Source organism: Aricia agestis, chromosome 7 (genome assembly GCF_905147365.1).
Source record: "Aricia agestis chromosome 7, ilAriAges1.1, whole genome shotgun sequence".
In the NCBI taxonomy this organism is placed as follows: domain Eukaryota; kingdom Metazoa; phylum Arthropoda; class Insecta; order Lepidoptera; family Lycaenidae; genus Aricia; species Aricia agestis.
The window spans coordinates 7,275,357-7,291,556 of record NC_056412.1 but is presented as its reverse complement, the minus strand read 5'-3'; the positions used below and the strand labels follow the sequence as shown (position 1 = coordinate 7,291,556).

At 38.2% G+C, this 16,200-nt stretch overlaps 1 protein-coding gene across 1 annotated transcript; it reads right to left on the bottom strand.

The window, feature by feature from the left end:
• Nucleotides 1-1,302: 1,302 nt before the first annotated feature.
• Nucleotides 1,303-15,808, bottom strand: LOC121728926. The gene is made up of 14 exons (XM_042117259.1): nucleotides 15,661-15,808; nucleotides 15,324-15,408; nucleotides 15,218-15,250; nucleotides 15,078-15,143; nucleotides 14,560-14,951; nucleotides 13,170-13,307; nucleotides 9,356-9,479; nucleotides 9,172-9,258; nucleotides 8,795-8,852; nucleotides 5,462-5,569; nucleotides 4,375-4,527; nucleotides 3,083-3,225; nucleotides 2,413-2,553; nucleotides 1,303-1,506 (listed from the first exon to the last, which is right to left on the bottom strand). The coding sequence occupies exons 2-13, from the start codon at nucleotides 15,399-15,401 to the stop codon at nucleotides 2,428-2,430; spliced, it is 1,506 nt and encodes a 501-aa protein (XP_041973193.1). The 5' UTR covers nucleotides 15,402-15,408; nucleotides 15,661-15,808; the 3' UTR covers nucleotides 1,303-1,506; nucleotides 2,413-2,427.
• Between the last annotated feature and the right edge of the window lie 392 nt (nucleotides 15,809-16,200).

Here is a 16,200-nt window from a genome sequence, read left to right as displayed (position 1 = left end):
TTGCAAATAATGTTATATAACACTTATTACGAAGAATACAAAATGTATCTTACGGACGGAGAGCATCGTATTTTTACCCGACTTTCAACACGAGGAGGTTCTATTATTTCGTCTGTATGTAATTTTTTTTGTACTGTAGTTATTAAAAAAACTGTAACTATAATTTAAAGGAAGACAGTAATTTTTGTTGACACAATAATATTTTGACGGCGTATCTAAGGTATCATGTTCATTAAATTCACAAGTACAGTCTGTCAAAAAAGTCATGTAATTAAAAAGTGGCAACATCGTAGTGTCATCCCTTTTTTCTTAGATTGATTTGAAAGGGATGACACTACGATGTTGCCACTTTTTAATTTCGTGACTTTTTTGACAGACTGTACAGATTGTTTGCAATACTATTAAGGCACCGAGGCAGTGAGTGTTTAAATGGCCTTTACTTCAAATTTTTAACCAAGCGGTGCGACGTCTTTTTAATATGCACCCTGCAAATAACCCAAGCACAAATCAAACTTTATTCAACGAAGATCAATATGTGAAATGTGGCTATATTCAACTTTGGCTTTGTTATAAATTGTTAGTGCTTGAGTCAATGCGCCGCTTGTTGCGAAATTAGAAGCAAAGACCTAGGTCGTGTTCGTCTAATTTTTTATCGCGCAAATCTTTTATTGCGCATGTCAAAATCTTGTCATGTCATGGTAACAATCACTGACCTCCATTATACAAGTACGCTGGACTTATGATACCCACCTGCTTTTTGTGCCTATTTGAAGCTGAATCAGCGCCCCCAATGCGGGGGAAGAGAACTAAATCTGACGTAAAAATGACGTACTTACACATATTTTTGCACACAGATGTAAATCAATTTCGGTTTCGTTTGACAGATCGAGATTGTTGCTCTATTCCGCTAGGTATATTAACTTTATGGTTCCACTTGCCAGTTTTCCACGACATGACCTGATTCTGACATGCGCAATGAAAGATTAGCGGGATAAAATAATAAGACGAACACGACTATCTTTGTCGTCGATGTCGGTGATATGTTTAGCTAAATCATTACGAATCTATCTGATAGTATAAAAATAAGAGTATACAGGTTAACGCAAAAATATTAGGAACAGATTTACTGTTAAGATTAAAAAATAATAATATAATTGTCGTTATAATTTCACAATGTTCAACCATAAACATTAAAATTATTTACATAATGTCATCTTTCTAGCTAAACCTAAATACATACTTATTTGATATAACTTTACAAAGTAGATTTCGTAACTTATTATTAAGTATAATATTTGGTAGGTAACCAAAATTATGGGGACTAAAGATATAATATTGTAGTAAATTTTGATCTCTAATGCTGTGTAAACAATCTGATAGATGATAATATGAAATATGAAAAACAATACCGATTTATAATAACTAAGTATGCACAAACAATATTTAATATCTATAGGCCTTACAAATTAAGAATCATCTTTTTCTGAACACCAAGTATAGTGGCATCTGTAAGAGAAAGAAAAGATATGATTATTTGGGAAAAAGATAACAGAAAAAAATTTATCTTATTTTATAAGGCACTCCTTGGGCAGCTGGAGAAAAAAGAATATTATAACGCTATATTATAAATGGCTTTAGTGCATAGCAGTTGCATAACAAAAAATAAAAAGACATTATTCAGTTTCTTTTTTTTGTGTTAACATTAAAATTTAAAATGTCTTACTTTACCTGTCGCACTATCAAATTATAACAAAAAACCCTACTTCGATTAATAATTATATCCTCATCATGGGACTCAGACGTGGTCATGATGAGGATATATTTATTGTAAAGTATCCTCTTTCCAACAAAAAAAGAATCATCAAAATCAGTTCACAAACGGCGAAGTTCGCATCCGCATTGCAAACAGACAAAAAATATTATCTTGATAGGAATGGAAGGAATAGGAAAGGAAGAGAGCCCTGGGCAGTAAGAACTAAGAACCATAAAGTTAATATACCTAGCAGAATAGACTATAGAGCAACAATCTCGAGCTGTCAAACGAAACCGAAATTGATTTACGTCTGTGTGTAAAAGTTTGTTTACGTATACACTTACACGAGCATCTTTCTAATAGATTAAATTGTCAATGTTCCGATAAGTGCCAACTGGATGTCAAACAGATGAAAAAATTGGTTCTGCTTTCATGTATCACACGTCTCTTTTTACCACGCAGTGATACTGATAGTGACATCTCGCTTGCTCGAAAATACGAATTTTTAAATCGCAAAATGCAAGCAGACTTGCATTTTGCGATTAAAAAAAATCATATTATGATTCATAATATGATTCTCCAAAGAGACCATTTTAGCTCCGCACGCCTTTATTTCTCTATTCCGCAAGGTATATTAACTTTATGGTAAGAACGCTTACCATAATAGTCCTGTGCTATTCGTCGTTTCTGCTGAGCTCGCTGCCCGACTCGCTGACGGACGTCGAGCGGATACTGATCGACGTGTCCTTGAACTGGCTGATGAAGTCCAGGAGCTTCTGCAGGTTCCGCTGAGTCTTGATCTGGGGGGTGAGCCAAGACTTTTTAGTTATTGCTTCGTTATAGAATCGCCGATCAAAATGTTAGGAATTGACACAAGACGAGTCGAACGTTAACGTCGCGTCATATTAACGAACCCTTATGTCAATTCCATACATTTTGATCGGCGATTCTATGAGGAAGCGATAATACGTGGGAGAGCCATGCTTCGGCACGAATGGGCCGGCTCGACCGGAGAAATACCACGTTCTCACAGAAAACCGGCGTGAAACAGCGCTTACGCTGTGTTTCGCCGAGTGAGTGAGTTTACCGGAGGCCCAATCCGCTACTCTATTCCCTTCCCTACCCTTCCCTACCCTCCCCTATTCCCTTCCCTTCCCTACCCTCCCCTATTACCCTATTCCCTCTTAAAAGGCCGGCAACGCACCTGCAGCTCTTCTGATGCTGCGAGTGTCCATGGGCGATGGAAGTTGCTTTCCATCAGGTGACCCGTTTGCTCGTTTGCCCCCTTATTTCATTTTAAAAAAAACGAGGAAGTCTTGGCTAAATGACCTGGTCTGCCAGCAGCTGGCGTTTCTCGTCGCTGTGCTCGTCTAGATTCTCCTTCAGAGTCGCAGCTCGCGCCTCCAACTTGCGCAGCTCGACACACAGCGCCATGTTCTTTTCGTGAAGCCTCTTGCGCTCGGCCAGCTTCTCTGTAAAGTAGGGTTGTTAATGTTATTAAGGTAACGGGTGAGCCATTTTTTTGGCTAACACATGTATATTTAGTCATTTCCTCGAGATTTCCTTCTCTCGACTCAATCTAAATCTAAATATATTATATATAACTCAAAGGACTGAGTGAGACTGAGAAGAAGAATCGACTGACTAACAGACTGACATAGTGATCTATTAACGCACAGCCCAAACCACTGGACGTATCGGGCTGAAATTTAGCACGCAGAGGCAGGTATGAGGTAGGCATCCGCTAAGAAAGGATTTTGATCAAATCTACCCCCAAGGGGATAAAATAGGGGATGAAAGTTTGTATGAAACTTACTGGTACATACTACCAGAGAAGACAGAAATAAGGAGTACCTCGACTTGAAACAAACGGGCGTATCTACGCGAGTTGGGTTTCACAATGCTGAGTTAAAGAGACTGGCTCTTTGGCCACCCGGCGCGTTGCGTCGCCGCAGCACTGCCGTTGCGTTGTTTTACATACAAATAACCAAGGTGTTTACATGGCGCGCTGCGTTATCGCAACGCACACATGACGGACAGCAGCCCCCTGAGACGAAGCGTGAGGGGGTGTTGACGTTAAGGCTGCGTTTCCACTGAAGCGGAGCGGAGCTTAGCGGTGCCGAATTGACCAATCACCATGTGCTCGAAATCTTCGCTCCGCTTCGCTGTCATTCCGCTGGAATAGCACGATTGGTCAATTCGGGCACTGCTAAGCTCCGCTCCGCTTCAGTGGAAACGCAGCTTAAAACTGCTTCGTAATAACGCTGCGATGACGCAACGCCCGTGTGGCCGGCTATGTGCCAAACGGCAGCGCTGCGTCGACGCAACGCGCCGTGTGGACTGTACGATATGACATACTACGTCAAACGTATCGAGATCGCATCTGAGTCACTCTTTTTTTAACAGAGGGAAATGCTTTACGCATCCCCGGCGGATTCGGGACGTCGACCAGGGTATGTGGGACTCTCCGAGGACCTACCCACTAAAACCCCATGGTGCTTCACTCCCCAGTTAGGCAAAGTTTCGGGCACGATGAACCCACCGCAACATCTGAGTCACCCTACTCGTTAGTTCTGTTTACTCTGATACTACCATCGATGTTATTATTATAGTATACGTACCGGCGTACAGCCTGTGGTCGGCGGGGGAGGCGGGCGCGGGGGCGGGGTCAGGCAGCGGGGCGCGGCACGACACACACCGCCCGCCCGCCGCGCCGCACCCCGTGTGCTGACGGACAGAACACGCCCCACACGACACCAGCAGTGAGGGCACGTCTGAAAACATTATATAATAAGATTATTTCATTCCATTTATTAACTAATCCACAACAATAGAACCAAATTACAGTCAAGATTCATGCATAAAAAAACACAAGTCTTATTTTAATAACGTGCTAGAATAGAATAGAATAAAGAAGTTAAATAATAAATAAATAAAAAATGTTTTATTTCTGAGTAGATTTTAAGAAAATACTTTTAGAATGTTAATATTAGCTACGGTGCCTACCACCGGTTCGGGAACTATCCCGGCTAGAAGAACCGGCGTAAGAAACTCGCACAGGGCCCACTTTTTTTACCAAAAAAAAGTGAGGTAAAAAAATTAATCTTAAAATAAAATTTACAATGCTGTAACTTAGTTGATTCCTACGGGCTACGCAGATGGGGGACCTACGTAGTTTGGTCGAGTTACTTCAAACCCAGCCGACAGATCACAATTAGGGCCGCGCCACACCGAAATGGCAGCAGCGCGGCGAGCACTTTCAGTGTCATATGATTTTAAACTTTACCTTCATTATCGTAATACATAGCCGCTGCCATTCCGGTGTGGCGCGGTCTTTAACATTAAATTGACATGATCTGACCAAATGACGTTCGTCCATCAACTAGCTAGGTAGGAATCAATTTTGTCAATGGTACAATTTATCTGTAACTAGGCAGAGCCTGTATTTTAGTGGCCCTAATTTAAAAATATTAATTTCAGAGTTAAGGTACAAGTTGGAAGCTGGCTACATGAAGTTGCAGCAGACAACGAGTCGTCGCGACACTTTCATGGTATTTTTCTATCACTTTTTTCAAATGCTTATAATTATCAAAATCAACATCATGAACAATGTGTCTTTTTTAAGAAATCGTATAAACGTATCGGGGCGGACAAGGTCCGCGCGCGGGTGACAATATGCATGAAGGGAAAAGTGTCCTTATTACTGACCGTTTCTCCCGCAGCCGTGGCAGACTTTCTTGGTCTCGGCGTACACGGGCTCGACGGACAGGCCCGGCGGCAGCGCCGATACCCACGACGGCTTGCCGGACCAGCTCGCTGTAGTACAAGAGAAATAACAATTCGTAATTACATACTCTATACTAATACAATGTATCTCTGGATCTACTGGGCGGATAAAATCCGGGTTATCTGCAAATGTCGGTTTTAAACATTTGGATTACAGTTATAGACCAGGGTAGAAGCCTTTAAAAATAATGAAATGTGAAAAAAAATTATAATAGAATGAAACCCATTAGAAAAGGAGGGAAATATGATAAAAATTAAAGGAAAAATAATTTACGGGCGATCTGAGGTTGGGAAGGGGATGGGGGTGAGTTTTTAAGGGTAAAAAACGGATTTTCTCGATTTCCGGCAAAACTAAAAGTCCTATCGAAAAAAGTCAAATGGAAAAGTTGTAGATAATAAAAAGATCTAAAACTTTTGTATTTACACTTTTTTCACATAACCTCAAAATTTATGTGAAAAATTCAAAAAACCAAGTTTTTGGTTTTTTATTGTTATCTTTTACAAAAATTATTTTTTTATAACGAAATTTTGTGAAAACTTACCTTTTTATGTCCCAAATACACTGTAATTTATTTAATTAAAAATATTTATTTTTTCACCTTATTTTGAATTAATATCGAAAAAACACCCTAATTTTCAATCGAAAATTCACCCGTCAAAATATCAGCTTTTTTCAAAAAGTTGGTGTGGTTTCTGTTCGTTGAAATCTCTACTTTCCGATGGTGAAAAAAAAAATATATGTTATTATGGTAAATCTTCTCAGAAAACGCAAAAATTAAAAAAAAACTTGAATTTGAAAAACTTTTTTTAATTATTATAAATAATTTTGAGCTATTTATTAAAATTTAGACTTTAATTACTCGAAAAACGTTAGATTACATGTGACGTTGATAACAAAAAAATTGCAAATAAAAATATACTACTATAATTAACAAACAAATAAGTTAATTAAATTAATATTTAATAAGACATCTACAATATTTGGAGAAAGTTGTCTAATTTTCTTTAAATTATATGCGTAGATGCTTATTTATAACTATTTTGAGATAAATTATATATATACCTGAGTGACCTACGAAAAATTGTAGCCCATCAAAAGGTATTTCGTGGAGAAGTGGGGAAGGGGCTAGGCGGGTCTGGGTCTTACTACATACATACCTACTATTATATACTATATATTTCGTAGCAGCTGTTACATTAAATGATATTTTAGTACAAGATAAAAAAATAATTATCTCCTTAATTTTGCACAAACAAATTTAGTTAATCCCATGAAAAAAAATATATTTCAAAATCTATAAAAAATATATTTAAAATCTATAAAAATATATAAAATATATATCGTAAATATATTTCTAATAAAACAAACTTTTGGCCGATTTTCATATATATTTTATACTTTTTTATAGATTTATAATATATTATTTATACATTTTGACATTGATTTCTTTAATTTTTTTTTCATGGGAGTTTATTCACGATTAAATAGTGAAGACATTATTAATTCGATTTTGTCTTTTCAGATTATCAGTATGGATGAATCTGTTTGTATCATTTGCAATAAGGCAGATGATAAGCAAGTGTATGCAATAAAAAAAGCAGCTTTGAATCGTTTAGTGGTATCCAGCAAAAAAAGAATCGACAATAAATACAAAAAATTTGAGACTTTGACATCAGCTTTTATTCATCGAAGTTGTCAAAGTCAATATAATGACGAGACCGCAATAGCTACATTTTGTAGTTCAAGACAAAAAAAAGCAAAGGAAGGAAAAGAAGTAATTAAAGATGCTCTTGGATTTAATTTTGAATCTCATTGCTTTATCTGCGGTGGATTTTTCGGTAATAAATCAAAAGAAAAAATTTCATGTGTTCAAAGCAGCGATACTAGAAATAATGTATTACAGTATATTAAAAAACAGAACACATTAAATGATTTTGATAAATGTAATTAGAATTAAATAAATCAACTTTTTTATTGAAACAAATTGCAGCAATCACATTCTTTAGATGAAATTATTTATAATAATAAAAAAAAATTTTTCGAATTCAAGTTTTTTTTGAATTTTTGCATTTTCTGAGAAGATTTACCATAGTAACATATATATTTTTTTTTACCATCGGAAAGTAGAGATTCCAACGAACAGAAACCACACCAACTTTTTGAAAAAAGCTGATATTTTGACGGGTGAATTTTCGATTGAAAATTAGGGTGTTTTTTCGATATTAATTCAAAATAAGGTGAAAAAATAAATATTTTTAATTAAATAAATTACAGTGTATTTGGGACATAAAAAGGTAAGTTTTCACAAAATTTCGTTATAAAAAAATAATTTTTGTAAAAGATAACAATAAAAAACCAAAAACTTGGTTTTTTGAATTTTTCACATAAATTTTGAGGTTATGTGAAAAAAGTGTAAATACAAAAGTTTTAGATCTTTTTATTATCTACAACTTTTCCATTTGACTTTTTTCGATAGGACTTTTAGTTTTGCCGGAAATCGAGAAAAACCGTTTTTTACCCTTAAAAACTCACCCCCATCCCCTTCCCAACCTCAGATCGCCCGTAAATTATTTTTCCTTTAATTTTTATCATATTTCCCTCCTTTTCTAATGGGTTTCATCCTATTATGATTTTTTTTGGTTTTAAAAATTATCGACCCTGGACTATTATACTTCCGCGCAGTTCAAACCTAGTAAATTATCTATACTAATATTATAAAGTGGAAGAGTTTGTTTGTTTGAACGCGCTAATCTCAAGAACTACTGGTCCGATATGAAAAATTCTTTCAGTGTTAGATAGCCCATTTATAGAGGTAAGCTATAGGCTATATTTTATCACGCTAAGACTAATAGGAGCGAGGAAATAGAGGAAAATGTGGAAAAAAAGGGGGAAATTATTTGAAAGGGCTTATCTCACGAACTACTGGAGCAATTTTTCTGTTATTTGGCACAGATAAGAAGTAGACTACGTGAAGGATCATAGGCTATTTTTTGTGGACTAATTTGTCTGTGAAATATCTAATTTACGCGGGCGAAGCCGCGCGGAACGTGTAGTATTTTATAATATAAATACTTACAGTAAAACCATGTTGCTGATTCAAAAATCGTCGTTTTGGTATGTACCATCATAGACTAAGGAAAATGTACCGTATAACATTACGCATCTTGGGTATACGCTATGTAAAAACCAAGTAATCAGTTGTCGCTTATAATCAAGTTATAACCTTCAGCCAAGGCCGAATGTTTTAAGCCTACCTTTATTTTCCGTAGAAGAGCCAGACGGCGATCCTTCGCGTGATGATTTGTTTTGAATCTGAAAAACAAGATCAAAATTAAAAATAGTCACAAATTGTCTTTTTCGTTAACTACAAAGTAAGCCGCATAATGACTTCTGAAAAATACAAAATATCCACAACCGAACAACCGAAAAACTCGGTGGAACAAGAACACCATAGCATATGTCGAAAGTAAAACTTTAGTATCATACCACCCGCAACTGGATCTAAATTTTGTTATTTAGAGGTGGTCAATGATGCCCTTTTACGAGATAGATTCCCTTAAAATTTACTACTAGAGAAGTTTCCCGTTGCTCGTTTGCCCCCTTATTTTATATACAAAAACAATATCAATACCTGTTGCTTACGGAGTTTAGCTGATCTTGTCTGCGGTGGATCATTGTGAGACTGTAGATATGAAAACTGATTATATTTCTTGCGTTTCTGAAATATAATTAAATAACTTATCATAATTGTAATACTAAACAGTGCATGATAAGTTTTTTCTACTTTTTTATCAGTAGATATGCAAAATACTTACTGGAAGGGTATCAAAGTTTTCATAAAGGAAGTCTTTTCTATTGCTAGCCGTAGACCGTTTCCGACGTTCACTCCTCTTCTTCTCTATATATTCCCTCTGTAATGTTGTCACTAGGCCAATAAGTCTGAAAAAGCAAATTTTGTAGTAAAAAAATACCCCAGTGACAGTCACATGAATAGCCATTTCTAAGGAACCTTAGTAGGAAATGAAACCCTACAGTAGCTCTACCATGAGTTTAATGCTGTAGTATTTTTCGATACTCGATAGCGACTTCGTAAATTTTTAGTATGGCAAATTTTACAGTGCCTCTAGCGTTTTTTTTTTAAATTAAATAAGGGGGCAAACGAGCAAACGGGTCACCTGATGGTAAGCAACTACCGTCGCCCATGGACACTCGCAACATCAGAAGAGCTGCAGGTGCGTTGCCGGCCTTTTAAGAGGGAATACGCTCTTTTCTTGAAGGTTTGCAGGTCGTATCGGTCCGGAAATACTGCTGGTGACAGTTCATTTTAGAGTTTTACAGTGCGCGGCAGAAAGTTACGCGAAAAACGCACTGTGGAAGACTGCCACTCATCAAGGTGATGAGGATGGTATGTTTTTCGCGTGGGACGATAGCGAAAAGTTGCAGGTGGTATGATTCCGAACAATTCCTCAGAGCACTCCCCGTGATACAACCGATAGAGGATGCAGAGTGAAGCTACATCTCGGCGTAATTTCAGGGGTCCAAGCTGTTTGAAACACAATGGCAGTAGACAATTCGAGCAGCCCTTCGTTGGATACGATCCAGAGGGAGCAGTTGGTATTTTGGCGCCCCTGCCCAGAGATGAAAACAATATTCCATATGAGGCCGAACCTGCGCCTTGTAGAGTTGTAGGCGTTAGTCCGGACCAACGCCTACAACTCTCAGGTCAGTCCGGACTGAAGTACTGTCTCGCTCTGTTAAGAACGCCAAGCTTCTTCGAGGCTAATTTGGCCTTACCCTCAAGATGATATCGGAACTGGACTTCGCTCGATATGTTGACGCCAACTATCTCAATGCTAGGGGAGAAGGTTAAAGATGTGCCCTCGAAACGAGGATAAACGACCATTGGTGACTTTTTAGTGGTGAACGCGCAGACTTGTGTCTTGGTGGGGTTGAATTGGACTAAGTTACGTCTACCCCATTCAGAGACCTTCTCCAATGAATTCTCCACCTTAGACACAAGTTCGTTTCGACTCTCAGTGACATTTTGCCGAGAAATATTAGGGGAGCCGGTATATACAGCATCACCTGTACTATCATCCGCATAGCAATGAATGCCGTTGGTTTGTAACATGTCATTGATATGCAGTATGAATAGAGTAGGCGATAGCACACAGCCCTGAGGGACACCAGCATTAACAGACTGAGTTTCCGAGCATTCGCCGGCAACCACGACCTTTATGCTTCTGTCTGCTAAGAAACTAGTGACCCACTTACATAATTTCTCGGGCAGCCCGTATGATGGAAGCTTTGATAGCAGCGCTTTATGCCGAACCCGATCAAAGGCCTTCGCAATGTCCAAACCAACAGCCAATGCCTCTCCCTTCGACTCAATTGCCTGAGCCCAACGATGAGTCAGGTATGCCAAGAGATCACCAGCCGAGCGACCCTTACGGAACCCGTGTCGTTTGTCGCTTAGCAATCCCTGGCCGTCCAAGTATCGAAGAAGCTGGCTATTGATAATGGATTCCATTATCTTCGAGAAGAGAGAGGTTATAGCGATTGGTCTGTAGTTAGAAGGATTTGCGCGATCACCTTTTTTGGGGATCGGGTGCACCAAGGCTGTCTTCCAGGAAGCCGAGACGATGCCAGTGGAATAGGAGAGCCGAAAAAGACGCGTCAAGATCGGAGCCAACTCTGGAGCACACTTTTTCAACACAATAAGCGTGATTCCGTCAGGCCCACTCGACTTTTGGATATCAAGGGAACAGAGGGCTTTTCGCACTGAGCGCTGATGAAACCGTATATCCGACATGATGCTCGTGCATCGCGGTATGGTCGGCGGTTTCTGCCCCCCCGTCATCCAGGGTCGAGTTTGACGTGTAGGGATGGTAGGGTTGGCTTGCAGAAATTTCCTTCAATAGCTTTGGCCAGAGACCAGAATGCACGGGTTCCCGAGGGGAGGCGCTCAAGTCTCTTGCCAATTCTATTGACGTGATGGTGCTTTGCCCGAGTAATCTCTTTCTTGAGGGACCTAGAGGCAAGGTTGTACTCCTTTTTATATGTGCTGGTATTTAAATCCCGAGCAGACACTGCGTTGACCCAGGATTGGTAAGCCTCCTGCTTCCGGCGAGAAGCTTTTTTGGGGGATGAACCAAACCAGGGACGAAATCTGCCGCCAGTTGGCACTACAGTGGTCGGAATGAAAAGTTCCATCCCCTGCATCACCACATCGGCAACAGAGTTGGCAGTGTTGTCGGGATCATCCGGCGAGAAGCACACGTGCCCCCAAGGATAGGATGCAAAAAACGACCGCATCCCATCCCAATCTGCTGACTTGTAGTGCCACACACGACGGTATTTGACAGCGCGCCGTCTCAACACCGTCGTAAGTGGCACAGAACTCCTAACAAGGCAATGATCCGATGAACCGAGTGGTGCGGTTACAGATATTTGGTAGCCGTCAGGATTTGAAGTCAGCAGGAGGTCCAACAAGGAAGGATTCTGACCATCCACATATGGGATTCGCGTAGGTGTAGTAACCAGTTGTGTCAAGTCGTTCGCAAGGGCAAAGTTGCAGACAGATCTCCCCGCATGATCAGTTTTACTGGAATAGAGCCAGTCGGCGTGATAGGCATTAAAGTCGCCAAGTATTATGATCTCTGCGGATGGAATCTGCTGCTGCACAAAATCTGAAGCAGTTTGCAGATGCTCCAAGAGTCGGTCCGTCTCGGGGTCACCACTATGGGACCTATATAGGCACGCGAGGGTTGTCGTCGCAATCTATGCGGAGCCATAAGTTTGATAGGTCCATAACCTCAAGATTGCTGAGGCGGCGAGAGCTGATATCATCTCTGATATACACGCACACTCCAGCTTTGGGTAGAAAGGAGTGCTCGAGATAATACCCTGGGTGGGAAAGGTATGATGTGTCACTCGGAGATGATATCTGCGTCTCGGTTAAAAAGAGCAAAGCCGGCTTTGCCGTCTCAAGGTGGTAATGGATGGTAATGAATTAAGGTTGGAGTGTAATCATCTGATATTACAAAAATCCCTGTTTAATATAGAGGGGGGTGCCTTTGTGTTTGCTCTTGCCCCGAGCAGATTGGAGCGCAGTTTTGCCCTCCCCAGAATACGAGGGGCAGCCTGGACGTCCACGTTCAGTTCCAGGGGTTCCTGAGCATGGACGTCCAGAGAGGGATTCTCCAACGCAGTTGGTACCCTCCTGGGGTAACAAATTGTTTTTCAACTGCGGCATTTCTAGGGAGGGGTAGGGGATTGGGCCTCCGGTAAACTCACTCACTCGGCGAAACACAGCGTGAGGCCGTGGTATTTCTCCGGTCGAGCCGGCCCATTCGTGCCGAAGCATGGCTCTCCCACGGACAAAACGGACACGGCGGTTACTTGCGGAACTAAAATCGCCATACTAAATATTTACGTAGTCGGTATCGAGTATCGATAAATACTATAGCTTTAAACTCATGGTAGAGCTACTGGTCCTATTTTAATCCTTTCCATACGAAAGTAAGGCTTTGTAAGATGTAATATTTAAAATACTGTTTTCGAAAAAAAAAGTTTCGTTATATGTAATATCCTATACTATGTATAGTATAATAAATATGGTATGTTTACCTCATAAAAACTTCCTTTGTGATTTGTTCACCCGACTTGGGCAATGGTGGAGGGGACGGAGTAGGTGACAGGTCTGTGCCACGTGACGATTCAGAATCCGATCTGTGCTCTGACCAATCTTCTTGTATCTTATCCTCACTAAACATGTACAATTAATTTGTTGATAGTGCAATTCACACATATGTATAATTCTCAGTTAAGAATTCAGTGAGTCTTATGGATAAATATCAGAATCTACAACAACATGTACCAAGTACAATTTTTTCCCAAAAATGCAAACTCCACAAAAATCATTAATTAAGTAATCCATTTTGAAACATGTTATGTGTTGATTCACTGTATTCTCATCAAAAGACTACTTCGCAATGTAACAGAAAGACAAACCTTTTTTACCTTGTAAAAATGTTATATACATAGAAGATTAATATTTATAATAAAATTAAAAAACAATTTATATTAAAATCTATACAATAGTAATATATTATGATTAGGGCCCGCAAAAATATGTATTAAAAAATCCAAAATATGTACATAAAATATGGACTAAGTAATCGAAAATATGGAAAAAATATGGAGTATAAAATAAAAAATATATAGAAAAAATATGGAGTAGTTATTAAATTACAATAATTATTAAACATTGTTAGGTAGATAAGAAAAGAGTCACTCATGACATTTAAACAAACATTTAACAACTGGAAATATGCTATGCTAGTAATCATAGCATATTTATATGGCATAGCTATGCCGGAAAGCATAGGTATTTAGTTTGGAAAAGTCTTTATTATAGAAAATAATAGGTATTGACTAAATGATCTCTGCCTGGTCTCTGGTATTACTTAAATCCTTTATTTTATCCGAAGAATGAAACATAGGTACTTCAATTTTTGTTTAGCCATGTCAACAACAGGATCTTCAGCATCTGAAACTTTATTTTCTATTTCTTCAATAATCTTATTTGGAAACAAAATACGACGATAAAACGCGAGAGGAACGAAATACGAAGCCGCATGGTGGCGGGAACGTACTTTTTTTTTTTTTGTGAAAATATGGATGATTGTGACATTTTTTTGCAAAATATGGACTTATCTTTGTAAAACCCTAAAATATGGAAAAATATGGAAAATAAAACTTGGTTTTTCACAGTCTTGACATGATAATTCATGTAAAAAACACATTCTATACCGAAAATCGCGTAAAATAAAAATATGTATTTACATATAAATCCGAGCCCTAATTATGATGCATATTATGTTTGTCAATTCAGATTTTACCTGTTACTTTAACAAAAAGTATCTATATTAAATCTGAAAGGACCCATAACTATGCAGGCACCAAAATCATAAAAGAAACTAACTGAGTGTCGGTATTAAATATAAAGGTCACCTACATAAATGATTCCTTCACTTTGTTAAGAGCATTAGCAAAATGGCTTCTGCTATCTTGGACAATATTTGCCTGGTGGGAATATTTCCTGACATATTTGTCCTTCTCATCCGTCTCACTGTTGTTAGAATTTTCTTTTTCATTGCTCTTGTTTTCAATATCTGAATCTGATCTATTATCCTCGTGAACATTCTCGGCTTTGACTTGAATTTCGTTCAGAACGGATGGCTTCAGCAAGGAAACAGTACGCCCCCTGCCTCGATGTTGCATCTGATGATCTCTCAACTGCTGTGCAACATAGCGATTGTCATTGTCAACGCTCACCTGCTTGTTGCGAGCCCTTAACCTCTGTTGATACAACTCTAATTCTCTTCTTAGTCTATCCACAACCCTTTTCTAAAAACATTATCATAAAAAATGTCAGAGACCATGGTAGAAAATTATTAAAATATTTTCTTATCTCAATATTCTGTTTTAAATATTATATAAAAGGTGTAGGACATGGTAAAGATAATTACTTACTTGGGCTTGACCAATCGCAATAATATCTTTTTCAGCTTCATTTACTTTACACTTAATGTGTATATTCTGAAAAGTAAATGCCAGAATTTAGCAATTTAAATACAAAATAACAGTATGTTATTGCTATTTTAAAATCTTACATTTTCGTCCTCTTGCAAACGCGCAACCCAAATCTAAAACAAAGTAATTTTTGAAGTCATTTGCTTGAGTAATGTATTATAATATCTAAGATAAAAAATAAATTACCTGATGAATTCGAATAGCATTTCTTAACTCTGATTGCGTTTTCCGAATATCTTCCTTTATTTCATTCGAAACTTCCATTGCGTATCTATTACAGAAAACAGTTTAAAATATTTACATAGAATACTCATGCCACAATTACTGAAATAACATACAAAAGAGTAGGTAGGAACCTACATATTTAATACATATCAACATTAAGATGTACTAAATAAAACAAGAAAATGGATACTCAGCTGACAGCAATTTATATATTTTTGAAGACATTACTAAATTTATTCGCAAGTCTCAACTCGCAACTATTTAAAACCACAGTTTAGAACAATTAAAACAAACTCACATTTACTTCCGATGTTAATTTATGTACGGTTTCTAGATCAAAACACTTAAAACTTGGGAGATTATTATTTTGGAGAAAGAAACTACTACAAAGTTACAAGTTAATAAAACTAAATTTCAGCTAAAGTTAAAAGCTACCGTATTGAAAACATCAGAATTTCAGAAAACATCAATGATTGAAAAGCATTCATGATGTGAAATCTGACATTTGTATTTTTTTTCTTATAATGGCACTTCGGCTATAGACGCGTTTTTCCTGAAATAAAAACGCATATTAAATACTTACCTTATTTGAAGCTTACATGCTTTGAGAGAGGCCTCCTCTGTTTTCCGGTTATTCTTCCATCTCTTTCTAACGCTATATCTTCTATCCCTTTCCAATTCTACTCCCAACACCAGCAGGGCGCGAGATTGCAGGCTCGGCGCCATCCGCCATTGAGGTCGAAAGCACCAGGCAGAAATTACTGTGTAAGCTTCAAATAAGGTAAGTATTTAATATGCGTTTTTATTTCAGGAAAAACGCGTCTATTAAATCCTTGGT